The sequence below is a fragment of the Eulemur rufifrons genome, chromosome 1, assembly GCF_041146395.1.
Source record: "Eulemur rufifrons isolate Redbay chromosome 1, OSU_ERuf_1, whole genome shotgun sequence".
NCBI classification, from domain to species: Eukaryota; Metazoa; Chordata; class Mammalia; order Primates; family Lemuridae; genus Eulemur; species Eulemur rufifrons.
In genome coordinates, this window is record NC_090983.1 from 6,190,491 (window position 1) to 6,203,746 (window position 13,256).

Sequence of the window (13,256 nt, forward strand, 5' to 3'; positions counted from 1 at the left end):
TATGGAAAATAAAGAGAATTACTTTTCAAAGGGAGTAAGAAGATAAAGATGAGCATGTTGCTTAAAACAGAACTACTAAGCAAGTAAAAGCAACTAATTTAGTACCCTCCAATATAAGACAGCATTTATTAATAAGATTCCTAAGTGAAGAAAAGTATGTACTAGACTATAGTGAAAACAAATGTTGTAATCACTGTCTCCAGATAATTTATCCAGCTGTGTTGTACTGATGGTAATAGCAACAGTGGTGCTCTTTATTTTACTCACACTGCTTTCGTATAAACTGTGTAATGTGGTTCTCTGACCTCAGGAGGGCAGGCTAGCCCCATTTTGAAGGTGAGATCATTGAGATTTAAAGAGACCCAATGTCTTGCCCATGGTCAGAATTCTAGTCATAGTGGAACTGGGACCCCAGTCTCGCCACTCTCCATCTAGGGTCCTTTCCTCATAATCACACTACTTCCTGACCAAGGAAAGGGAGATAGAAAATGTAAGCTTTTTTGTTTTTTTCCCAGAAATAATTTAAATGAATTTTCTGAAAAATTATATCACTCACCAATATTATTAGCTTCCTTTTGATTTTTTTCTTCTAAGAATAGCAAGCCAATTTCTTTTTAAATTTTAGCTGATTTGAATGTTATTTAAATGTTGGATCAGTGTCAAGATTTCTAAAATTGTCTAATACTTTTGAACTTTTTCATTAAAAGTTTATTTCTGAGCCAATTCTGACACTTTTGCTATAGGTGGACTTGGGGATCTGAACCTGCCTAGGGTGACATTTCAAATGGAAAATATCTTACTTACTTCATAAGTTTTAGATACACTCCAGGCTGTGCTTTTTGTTTGTTTTAAGTGTACATATCTACTATTATCTTAGAAGTAAGCCACTGGCAAGAGGTTAAGAAACTGACACGACAAACTAATCACTTAAAAATATGAAATTTCTTTTTAAGAGAAATGTCTTCTGGTGTTGTGGAGAAAGACTAGGCAGGCATGACCTTTATGGGTGATATATTGGTGAGGTTACCACAGTGCCCAGACTCTCAGATGTAGAAACTTAAAGAACAAATCCCTGGTAATCTATTAAGTAAACTGGTAATGCCACTTATTAAATTTACAAATTTACATTCCTTTCAGGGAACTAGAAGAGTAGTGTGTGCTAGAGTTAGTGCTGCTTTTCCCTGAACAGGGCTGATTAAACAAATAAGTTCTTTTGGGGAAAGTTCCTAAGCTGGCATGCTGTTCAGTTTGCTTTCTGATAAAAGTGATCTTCACATAAATTAAGTAGAACTGTTTAGATAGTTGTGCTCCTTGTGTATGCCAGAGTTCTTCAGTCAGGAATGGTTGAGATTAGCCATTTTGGACTTGACTAATTTAACGAGTGATGTCTTATTTCTACATTTTTGCTGTTAGGCAGGAGTGGGAGTGTTCATTTGCTTGCTCCCTGCTTCACCTGCATGTGTGAATGGGCACAGTGCTCTTCTCACCTACCCTGCGAAGGTGCAGTCTACCTATCTTTGTAGATACATGTATGTGTATTACTTTTCATTATTCTCTTTTCTTTCATTAATATTCTTTAGCTGTTAGAATTTTGGGAAGGAGATATGGTTCTTAGCATTGCAAAGCTTGTACCTGCAGGACTTCACATTTACCAGACACTTGAAGGTAAGATAGAGATGAAACCACAGCAATTTGCTTTATGCATTTATGTTTGTGTGGGGCTTGTCTGTGATTTTCTACCTTTTGCCAGTGCTTCCCTCACCTACTGCTTTCTTAACTATGTAGATCGTCTTCACACTGTCAATTTTCAAAAAGAAATAATTTATCCAATTTATATAATAAGTGAAATTCTTCTAACATGGAAACCTTTTATATTTTCTGAAATTAAAGTAACTTCTCTACCAAAAATTTCTTTAAAGTCTTTAGAATTTTTTTTATATTACCACAAATTGTTGAGCAAAATAGTTGGAAACCATTTGAATCTTATTTATATGACTTGGTTTTCTGCCCAACCCTCAGCTTCAGACTTTGAAAAGTATTTTGAAAGTTTAAAAGTATTTACTGCCTTTAAATAGCAACAAAACAATCATAACAACGGTAGCAGGAGTAACATTTAATTTGGGCTTCACTATGCCAAATACTTTAATAAATGTTTTAAGTAAATTATCTCATTCAATTTTCACAAAATTCTTTTATCCCCATTTCATAAATGAGAAAACTGAAGCTGAGAGACTTGACACGCACAGGACATACAGCTAATTAGTGGTGGAGCGAGGGCCTAACCCTAACTCCTGTTCAGAATGTCAGGTACCTCAAGTACACTTGACCTTTGTATCTACTCTTGTCCTGCTGTCATGCTCACAAAGCTTATGTGACGTATTAAAGAAAATTTTAAAACAGTAAAAATTACTATCAATATAATAAAGATAATTATAGCTTTTTTCTTAATTTTCCTTAATAAGAATGCTTTTTCTAACAAATATTTAAATGTCTCAGCTCTTTCTTTAGCTAAATTGTTTTTGATGACTCATGACGAATGGTCTCACTGGTGATCTCATCTTTCTAGGAGACGAACTGACACTGTGTGAAATTGAAATTGCTGATGAGGAAGATATCTTTGTATGGAATGGGGTAGAGGTAAAAAAAAAAATACTGAAGAAATATTTATGATAATTTTGGATTTTTAAAAAGCCATTGTAAGAAAATTTTATTCACTTGTGAAGGCAATTAGATATTAGAACAATGCTGACATGTTCAACGGATGTTAGGTATAGTCAGTGTCAGTTGTATGTTAAGGAGGTATTTATTGAGCACCTCTGCTATGCCAGGCTGTGTGTCAAATGCTAGGCACAAAGGCAAGTCAGTCAGTCTGTGTCCTTCAGGCGTTGCTAGTGTGAGTAATTAGTGTGAACAATTGCACTCTATGTGCTAGAGTCAGGGTCTGTGTGCAGTGCCTGTGGGAATTCAGAAGGGAGTGAGCTGAGTAGCTGTACCGAGTTAGGGAATGGAGGTGGTTTGGAGGTAAAGAGTGAATTTCTATCTTAAGAGGGCGGCGAAGAGCATCTCAGCCACTCTGTGGACTGACTGTGATCCATCTGGCTTCATCACTACCACTGATAACTCATAAATTTCTATCATCAGTCCAGATTTCTCTCCTAAAAAATAAAAAGTGGATAAGAGAAAGTTTCAAAAGATAAATCTAAAGTTGTTCTTCTGATACTTAAAAGACATTTGTGAGGGTTTCATTTACTTGAAAAATATGAAGATTGTTCTACAATAGTAATCTTTTTCTATATTATTAGGTTGACTTAATTTGGCCAATATAAACTATACTAATGGTTGTCTTGATATGATTGCAGGTTGGTGGAGTCCAGATTCAAACTGGTATTGACTGCGAACCTGTGCTTTTAAATGTTCTTCATCTAGACACAAGTAGTGAAGGAGAAAAGTGTCAGCAGGTGATAGAATCTCCACACGTCTTTCCATCCAATGCAGAAGTGGGCACTGTCCTCACAGCCTTAACAATCCCAGCAGGTGTTGTCTTCATAAACAGTGCTGAGTGTGCAGGTGAAGAGAGCTGGACTGCCATTCCCAGGGAAGACATGAAGAAAACATTCAGAGAACAAGGTCTCAGAAACGGAAGCTCGGTTTTAATTCAGGATTCTAATAATGATGATAACAGGTAACTCACAAAGGAGAGAAAAAGAAAAATTTTTTAAGTCATTTTAATTATAGTATCATCCAGTAGAACTCTAAAGCTTTATTTTAATGGTGACTTAAATGTTCTTTTATTTCTAGACATTGTGTTCTAAATATTACGTATAGGAATGTTTTAGGTTATTGTAAAGTCATATTTTGGTAACCATGGTGACAAAATAATATAGGTATCCTTGGTTTTATAGACTAGATATAGTCTAAATTAGTTGGCAAGAAAGCAAAATCGTATCAGGTGAATTCTGATTAGTACCAATTATATAACCAAAGCCACATTCTCACAAAGAAAATTCCTGAAATTTTACTTGAGGAGGGTATTAAAATCATGGGTAAATTGTGTCTGGGTATTTTGTTACTGGAGACCCACGAGACAGTTCAGTTTTTCTGTATAATCCTTTCTGTGACTCTTGAGAGACTCAGCTGCCCAAACAGGGCAGTTTCCTGGGGCCCCCTTGAATCCTATGTTCACATTCGAAGCTCAGAAGTGCTACATCTCTCTGCTTTTGTCATCCATGTCTGTGACAGGACATTTCTGTAATCAGTGTGCCATAAACCGTAACCCTCACATTTCCATAAATTGAAGACTTCGAGTTATCAGTGCTGTCAATCTTCTTAGATTGCAGGACCTCTGTGTTGTTGGTGACAGTGGTTGTGACACAGAGGAGCAGAGCACTTGTGCACTGTGCTTATTTTGTATTACATTTATCAATCGTTACCCTTTTGGACAGAGATTTCCTAGACATGTTTCCTCACCTTGTTTATAAGAAAGTTTGTTATATATTCCTCTATAAAAGGTAATATACATTTATTAGGACTTGGGAAATAGCATCCCTTCACCGACCATGCAGTGTCAATCACTGTTAGCATCTAGGTGGCTTTCCTTTTATTCTGAACTCAAGTTACTGTTTTTTTGTTTTGAAGCCTTTTTCTTTTAAAACATAATAATGATTATTTTGTAGATAAATAGTTGTATCCTGCTCTCTCCCCTTCACCCATATTTGTAGACTCTTTATAAACTTCGTTTGACAGCTACATAGTAATCTATGTTGACATTATAGTTGGCTTCACTGTGCTCCTAGGTGAGGCAGTACCATGTAGTGGGCAAGGGCATGGGCTCTGGGTTTGTTTCCCCACTTTGCCACTTACTAACAGTGTGACCCTGGGCAAGTTATTCCATCTTTCTCTGCTCAGTTTCTTCTTCTGTAAAATGGAGATAATAATTAGTACCAACTTCATCAAGTTGAAAGGATTGAAAGAGTTAAGTGCTTACAATGTGTTTGCACATAGTAATTGCTAAATGTCTTAACTGACATGACATGATCATTGTCATTGTCATCATCCAGTTTTTCACTAACATCTTGCACTTCAAACTCTTATATTTAGGATTGCTAACGTAAGGTGGTCTTAGAGTGTAATAAACTGATATAAAGAGTAGAATTGTGTTTTAGGCCTCTGATATACACTCCCAAAGAGGACTTCTGCTACCCCATTCAGTGCTTCTGTGCGAATTAGAAGAAAGGCACCCCTTCCTCAAGACCCTTTACTACTATCTGTGGGAAAATTTTGTTAGAACAAGATACTCTACTCCTAGCTGCTATCGTATAACGAAACTCTATAAGAAATACAAATATACAATGTGTATGATGCATATGACACTCCTTAGATGTGGCACTTTTGTGCAATGTCAATCTGCAAACTAAACACAGCTACCCTGTTGTTAAACTAAATCCAAATCGTATGGGGTGGGCTTCTGGCATAGGTACTCTTTTTAAAGGTCCCTGAGTGATTCCAGTGTGCAGGCAGAAGTCAACAACTGATTGTTCAATTACAGCAGTTTTCTTTGAGAAATGTGGCAACAAATTATTCTTATAAATCAAGGAATATTTGGAGTCATTGATATAGAATCCATCTACTGCCTAACATCACCATAGGAAGATAGCCAACTTTCGTAGAGACAACTCAGTAGAACTTGATCACCTTTAATTAATCGCATTAAGGGTCACCTGTAGAATTTTGTAAGTGGTACCTAACAAAAACTGTTACTTTTCTGATCTTTTCTTTTTACCTACAGTTTGTTAACCAAACAAGGGAAATGGACTAGTATAAATGAGATCAACTGGCTCCAAGTTAAAAATTTATGCCAATTAGAATCTGAAGAGAAGCAAGTTAAAGTATCAGCAACAGGTAACACGGTGAGTTGATGATAAATAAAATTTGGCTGACAGTTTTTCAGTTACAGAATTTTATTTAGAAAGCAATACCTTAACATTTCGGAACAGTTGTTTCAACAGACGTCTAAATCTCTTAAGAAATCAACTTTTTATTTTTAGCATTTGATTATTGCTTATTTATCTATATTAGTCTTTGGCATATTTCAGAAAAATATGTGCCTTTTTTTTTTTTTCCCCTCCAAAGCCTAGAATTAGAATGTGGGAGTTACCTATTTTGTTAGTTCATGGAATCCTCTGGCTCCCAGAAAACAAAATTCTCTGGCTTCCTTGAAAATGCCATTTTCAAGGCTATTTTCTGTATTTTTTAAAGCAGGTATACAAGTATATGTTTTGGTTTTGTGCTGTGGGTTTTTGTTTTTTAAGTTTATCTTAAGTTGCTCTACCTTATAGTCTCTGTGTATAGAGCCAGCTGCTCTCTCTCAGAGACTACAATGCTGGTTATCTTAAATATCATCTCAGGAAACATCTTTTCATATTTATGCAGTTCCAATTTATTAAGTTTTTTTCTGTAACAAGTTAAAAAAAGTTATTAGAATGTTGTTTTCTTTTATGTAAATATTGTAATTTCTTACAGTATGTTAGTATTTGTTGATACAGTCGAGGAGGCAGTGTAAGATCAGTGCACTAAAACTCAGGAGACCTAGTACCCTGGCCCTAAGTGGGAGACTTTGGTGAAGTCCTTTATTCAGTCTGTTTTTTCTTGGTACAATGTTGGGTACTGTTGGAAGGTTAGAACAGATTATCTCTGACATTAGTTTAACCCCTAAATTTCCAAGATTTTAGCCCCTAGAGGAAATTAGCTTAAACTTAAAAAAAAAGAAAAGAAAATTTAAAATAAAATAATTTAAATAATGCTCTTGAACTGATATTATGCATTTTTATATTATTTATGCTTATTGGCCCCAAATTCATCATTCCTAACATAGAGAAATGTGTTTGCCCGAAGTTTATTTTGTTTGCTCTCATCAGGAGGGTTAGTGGTTTGTCAGCTTATTGCCTTTTCAGCTAGAATTGCTTCTTTAGTTTTCTGTAGGTGCCCTTCCTGTCCCAACTAACATCAATTTGATAAAACTTAAGTATGAGGATATATTCTAAGTTTTTGCTTTTGACTTTATAAAAGAATTTCAGGGATGGAAAGATTTTTTCAAGTAGGCAAAAACTACTAAATGTCAAGTAATTAATGTCTCAGATAATCTTTGTACACACTAATAATCTTCATTTTCATCTCCTCCCATTGTTTTCAACCTATACACAGTCATTAGTTTATTTCTCTATTTTAGGTGGTGTTTGATATTCGAATTACAGCCATAAAGGAATTAAAATTAATGAAGGAACTAGGTAATCATTTACACTTGCTTTTTGGTCCTTGGTTTAATTTGGTTTTGTCTTTTAATTGAAAAAAATATGGAAGAGTACAAAAAAATTTAGGGAAAACTCAGGCACCTACCACCCAAAATGGACAAGTGTTAACATTTTACCATGTGTTTGTTTTTGTTTGAAACATTGCAAATAAAGTCCTTTATAAGTCCTCCTCCTCAGACCTATTCTCTCTTCCTCCCCAGATGGAACCAGTGTGCCTGATTGGGGTGTAGTGTGTATCTAGTCCAAGTATTCATAGTGTACTATATATATTATACTTACATATGTGTATATGTATATATTATATTTTTATATTTACATAAATTCTAACATACTGAATATAACTGCAAACTCACCATTCAGCATTAGGGTTTTTTTTGACCACTATATTAAGATATAATTTACATGCTACAAAATTCACTCATTTAAAGTGTATAATTCAGTGATTATCAGTGTATAGAATTGTATAACCATAATCACAATCCAGTTTTAGAACACTTCTATCACTCCAGAAAGATCCCTAGACCTATTTGTATTCCGAGCTCCTGACAACCACTAAACTATTTACTTTCTGTCTCTATAAACTTAATTTTCTGAACATTTCATATAAATGGAACTATGTAATATGTAGTCTTTGTGTTGAGCTTCTTTCACTTAACATACTATTTTTGAGGTTCACCCATTATTTAGCCTGTATCAATAGCTTGTTCCTTTTTATTGTTGGCTAGTATTTCATTGTAGGGATATATCACATTTTGTTTATCATGGACAAACATGAGTGATGGACATTTGAATTGTTTCCACTTTTGGACTTTTATGAGTAATGCTGCTATAAATATTTGCTTATAAGACTTGGTGTGGACATATGTCTTCAGTTCTCTTGGGTAGATATATAAGATTGGAATTGCTAGGTCAAATATGGCAAATTTATGTTTAACTTTATAAGATACTGCCATACTATTTTCTAAAGTGGCTGAACCATTTACGTTGCCACTAGGAATGTATGAGGGTTGCAGTTTCTATAAGTCCTTGCCAATCTTTGTGATTGTCATTTTGATTACAGCTATTCTACTGAATGTGAATTGGTATCTCATGTGTAAGTTTAGCAAGAACTCAAAATCAGTTTACAGAAATCCATTGTATTTTTATCTACTAGCAACAAAAAAGGGATATCAAAATTAAGAAAACATTTTTAATAGCATAAATTGTCATGAAATACTTAAGGATAAATTTAACAAAATATGTGCAAGACCTGTGCACTGAAAACTAGAAAACATTGCTGTGAGATATTAAGAAGACTTGAATAAATGGAGTCATGTACCATGTTCATGGATCAGAAAACACAATATTGTTAAGAGGGTAATTCTCCCCAAATTGATTTGTAGATTCAGTGCATTCTTACTCAAAATCCTAGCACTTTTCTTAGAAATTAAGAAGCTGATTCTAAAATTTATATGTAAATGCAAAGAACCTAAAGTAGCTATAACAATTTTGAAAAAAATAAAAACAAAGTTGGAAGAGTTACACTATCTGATTTCAAAACTTACTGTAGACAGAGTGTTTTGGCATACAGGTAAACATGGAGCAGGGGTCAGCAAACTATGCCCTACAGCCTATTTTTATACAGCCGGTGAACAAAGAATAGTTTTTGCACTTTAAGAAGGCTGGTTAAAGAAGAATGGGCCACAGAGATCATATGTGGCCCTTGAAGCCTAAAATATTTACAGTTAAACTAAATAAAGAATCCAGAAATAGGTGCACACATAATCAGTTGACTTTCAGCAAAGGTGCCAAGGTATTTCCATGGGGAAAGATAGTGTATTTTCAACAGATAGTGCCGGATCATTTGGATAGCCAAATGTGTAGAAATGAACCCCAAGCTTTGCTTCACATGATGTAAAAAATTAACTCAAAATGGATCATAGTACTAAATGTTAAAACCTAAAACTATAAAATTTCTGGGAGAAAATGCATGAGAAAATCTTTGTTACTTTACCATAAGGAAAGGTTTGTATTTTTATATTTAAAAATATAAAATTATATTTTATATTTAAATTAAATTTAAATAGAAAAAACTAATAAACTACATCAAAATTTAAAACTTCTGCTCTTCAAAAAGCATTTGAAAAGGCAAGCCACAAACTGGGAGAAAATAATTATAAAACATCTATTTGACAGTGGACTTAAATACAGAATATATAAAATAATACTTGTAACCTAAACAGAAGGCAAGCAACCGAACCTGAATTGGGAAGATCAAACAGACACTTTACAAACTAAGACCTACCCGTGAATGACCAGTAAGTTTAGGGAAAGGAAAGATGCTCAGTATCATTAGCCATCAAATTAAAACTATAATGACACACTGCTGTGCACCCAATGGAACAGTTAAAATTTAAAAAACTGACAAAACCAAGTACTAGTGAAGTTGTGGAACAACAGGAACTCTCATATATTGCTGATGGGATTATAAAATAGTACAGTCACCTCAGAAAAGTTAGATTGTTTCTTACAAATTTAAACATTCACTTACCAGTTCTACTTCTAAATATTTACTAAAGAAAAGTTAAAACATATGCCCTTATAAAGACATAAATGTTCGTAACCCAAAACTGGAAACAATCCAAATGTCCATGAGCAGGTAAAATGGGTGAGAAAATTGTGGTGTATCCAAACAATAGATACTGTTCACCACTGAAAAGCAATGAACTGCTAGTCCCACCACAAGCAAAACATGGATGAATCTCAGAGGCATTATGCCAAGTGAAAGAAAGTAGGTGCAAAGAGAGCACATACTGTGTGATGCCATTCATGCAAAATTTCAGAAAAAGAAAATCTCAGCTGTAGTTACAGGAGGCAGATCAAGATTGAAGGGTAAGGGAGTACTACAAAGTGGCACAGGAGTTTTAGTGGTTGATGCAAATTCTATCTGTTTGCTATTGGTTGCCAGGTGTTTTTATTTGTCAAACTCTATGAACTGGATATCTTTTATTACAAGTAAATTATAACTCAATAAAATTCATTAAAAGCCTATGCTTTATTAATAATGAGTGGTTCACTGTCTTCCCCTGTAATTGGTCTCCTTTCTGCTGCTCTTGCTTTCCTCCAAACCATACTTCATGTAGCAAGTGATCTTCAGTACATGTGATCCTGTCACTCCTCTGCTCAAAACCCTTTAGTGCTTTTCCATTGCATTTAGGCTGATTCCCTAACCTAGCCTACAAGAACCTGCATAATCTAACCCCTCTATACCTGTAACCTCATTGAGATCCACTTTTCTGCTTGTTCACAACACACTTCCCATGCTGACTTCTGTGAAACTTACAGAAGCTCTGAGACTTAGTGCTGTGAACTCTCTCCTTTCACTCTTTTTTTTGAGACAGGGTTCCACTCTTGCCCAGACTAGAGTACAGTGGCATCATCATTGCTTACTGCAACCTTAAACTCCTAGACTCAAGCAATCCTCCTGCCTCAGCCTCCTACATAGCTGGGACTACAGGCGTGTACCACCATGCCTGGCTAATTTTTTTATTTTTTGTAGAAATGGAGTCTCACTCGCTATGTTGCCCAGGCTGGTCTCAAACTCCTGGCTTCAAGCAATCCTTCTGCCTCGGCCTCCCAAAGTGCTAGGATTACAGGTGTGAGCCACTGTGCCCAACTTCCCTTCACTCTTTATCCATTAACTTCAGTTGTTCATTTGTCTCAGCTGAAATGTTACTTCTCCTTCTACCCATGACCATACAATCCCAGTTAATCTCTATGTTGTAGTCTCTTTACCCCCTGTACTTTTTCTTCATAGCACTTAGCACTGTAACTGCCTTTTTATTTGTGTCATTAACATCTGGCTCCCCCATTAGACAAGGTTCTGTGAGGGCCAGGTCCACACTGCTTTGCTTACTGCTGTATTGCCAGTTTCTAGACAGTGCCTGGCACAGAAGATACACAGTAAGTGCCTGTTGAATGAAGGTGCAAAGATTTTAAGGAGACAGTATTTAAAAAGCACCTTTTAAGTTGGGGAACTCTTTTCATGAACTCTTCCAGTTGACAAGAAATTTACATTAGAATTATATGCTAGCTTCATATTACCATAGTATAAGATATTGAACTCAGAAGTAGCAAAAAGATTCTTTTATGATCTAGTAAAGTTAGAACTTCTAAGGCCCATGACATTCTTGCCAGTTCAAAAAGCTCAATCCTCCCTCCCCCTCCACCCCCTAATTTATGTCCTACTTTGTAAGAATTCTGTTTGGACTGAAAATACGGTGTGCTTCTTCCCACAAAGCAGGAATCCACGTACTCAAAAATAGTGCATGCTGGCCTAATCCATTTTATAAGCATAAAATCACCCAACATATTTTAAAGACATGCATTCTGATATGCACAAGGTTTAGTTACCATAGTTTAATTATATAACATCAGTCCCCCAGCAACATGGTTCAGATTTCAGCAACCATGTTAACCGTGAGTAACTGAATAAAGTACACACTTAGCTGCTAGCTGCAGTGCACAGATGACCACATAGATAACAGATGTGCACCATGAGCAGTGACCAGGCACCTCACTTTCAAGTCTGCTGGTGGCTGGTCACTGCATATGCAGCTCACTGCACAGACAGCAAAGCATGCAGTTGTGTTGCCTCCTTTTCTCCAAGCGATGAACCCACGTGCCAGTTTACCAGAATGGATAATTGAAACAGGGAATTGACCAACCAAGAAGAAAGTGCACAAAGAAACAAAGATGTATGGAATTATAGAAATAGCAGCTGCTTGTGGAATCATTGACACTGTTGTCGCTTGAGAGACTCTAGATATGCAGCTGAGGAATTTGATGAAGGTGAACTTACCAACATACGTGAGGAAAGTGGTGATGAAAAGGATGAAGACATCCCAGCAGAAGTGATGCTGGTAGAAACTTCACATTAAAGGAGCTCTCAAAGATACTTCATGACATTGAACGCACAAAATGTAAATTATTGGAAGCTGATCCAAACTTACAAAGAAGTATGACAGTTTGCCAGGGGATGGGAAAGCTATACAATGAGAAGAAAGCAAGCCCTGTTTAAACTACTCTTCATATGTGTTTTACAAAGAAAGCATTTTAATTCTCAAAGTTTCTAGTGTTTTAAATTACAATGCAAATATTAGCTTTACTATTTTTTCCCAATACGTGTGTAACAGAGTTTTAAATGTTTTGACAAAAATTTTTAAAACTCATGGAACAATTGTAATTTTTTCCATTGATTAAGATTTCTTTGCAGTTTCAGCTTGTATTTTTTTTTTTTTTTTTTTTTTTTTTGAGACAGAGTCTCACTCTGTTGCCCAGGCTAGAGTGAGTGCCGTGGCGTCAGCCTAGCTCACAGCAACCTCAAACTCCTGGGCTCAAGCGATCCTCCTGTCTCAGCCTCCCGAGTAGCTGGGACTACAGGCATGCACCACCATGCCCGGCTAATTTTTTCTATATATATTTTTAGCTGTCCATATAATTTCTTTCTATTTTTAGAGGTGGGGTCTCGCTCTTGCTCAGGCTGGTCTCGAACTCCTGAGCTCAAACGATCCGCCCACCTCGGCCTCCCAGAGAGCTAGGATTACAGGCGTGAGCCACCGCGCCCGGCCTTCAGCTTGTATTTTTACAGTCTTGCACTACTGTGCAAAGCAAAGAGTGCCTGTGCTTGGTTTTGGGGGTTGTTTTTTTTTTTTTTTTGGTTGTTGGGGAGTTTTTTGGTTTTTATTTTGTTTCTGTTTGTTTTTTTGTTTGTTTGTTTGTTTTGTTTGTTTGTTTTTTTAGCTTACTGTAGCTTTTTTTGCTAATTAACACAGTAGAGTATCTCTCTTTCATTTTCTTTGTTTGGTGCCCTGACCAGCTTCCTTTTATTCATAGCTGAGAACAGCTGTTTGAGACCTATTGATAGAAATGGGAAGCTGCTTTGCCCAGGTAAGTCTTTCTGGGAGCTTT

The 13,256-nt window shown here is 35.9% G+C and overlaps 1 protein-coding gene across 4 annotated transcripts in view; it reads left to right on the plus strand.

Annotated features, from left to right (window-relative positions):
* The window catches only part of USP40 (ubiquitin specific peptidase 40), an 85,420-nt gene that overhangs the window by 37,786 nt on the left and 34,378 nt on the right, over positions 1-13,256 (plus strand). For all 4 annotated transcript variants that reach the window (XM_069468449.1, XM_069468616.1, XM_069468546.1 and 1 more), the window contains exons 14-19: positions 1,581-1,665; positions 2,567-2,637; positions 3,360-3,682; positions 5,786-5,906; positions 7,226-7,283; positions 13,182-13,235. In XM_069468449.1, the coding sequence (XP_069324550.1) occupies positions 1,581-1,665; positions 2,567-2,637; positions 3,360-3,682; positions 5,786-5,906; positions 7,226-7,283; positions 13,182-13,235 (712 nt within the window). The remainder of the gene's footprint in view (positions 1-1,580; positions 1,666-2,566; positions 2,638-3,359; positions 3,683-5,785; positions 5,907-7,225; positions 7,284-13,181; positions 13,236-13,256) is intronic.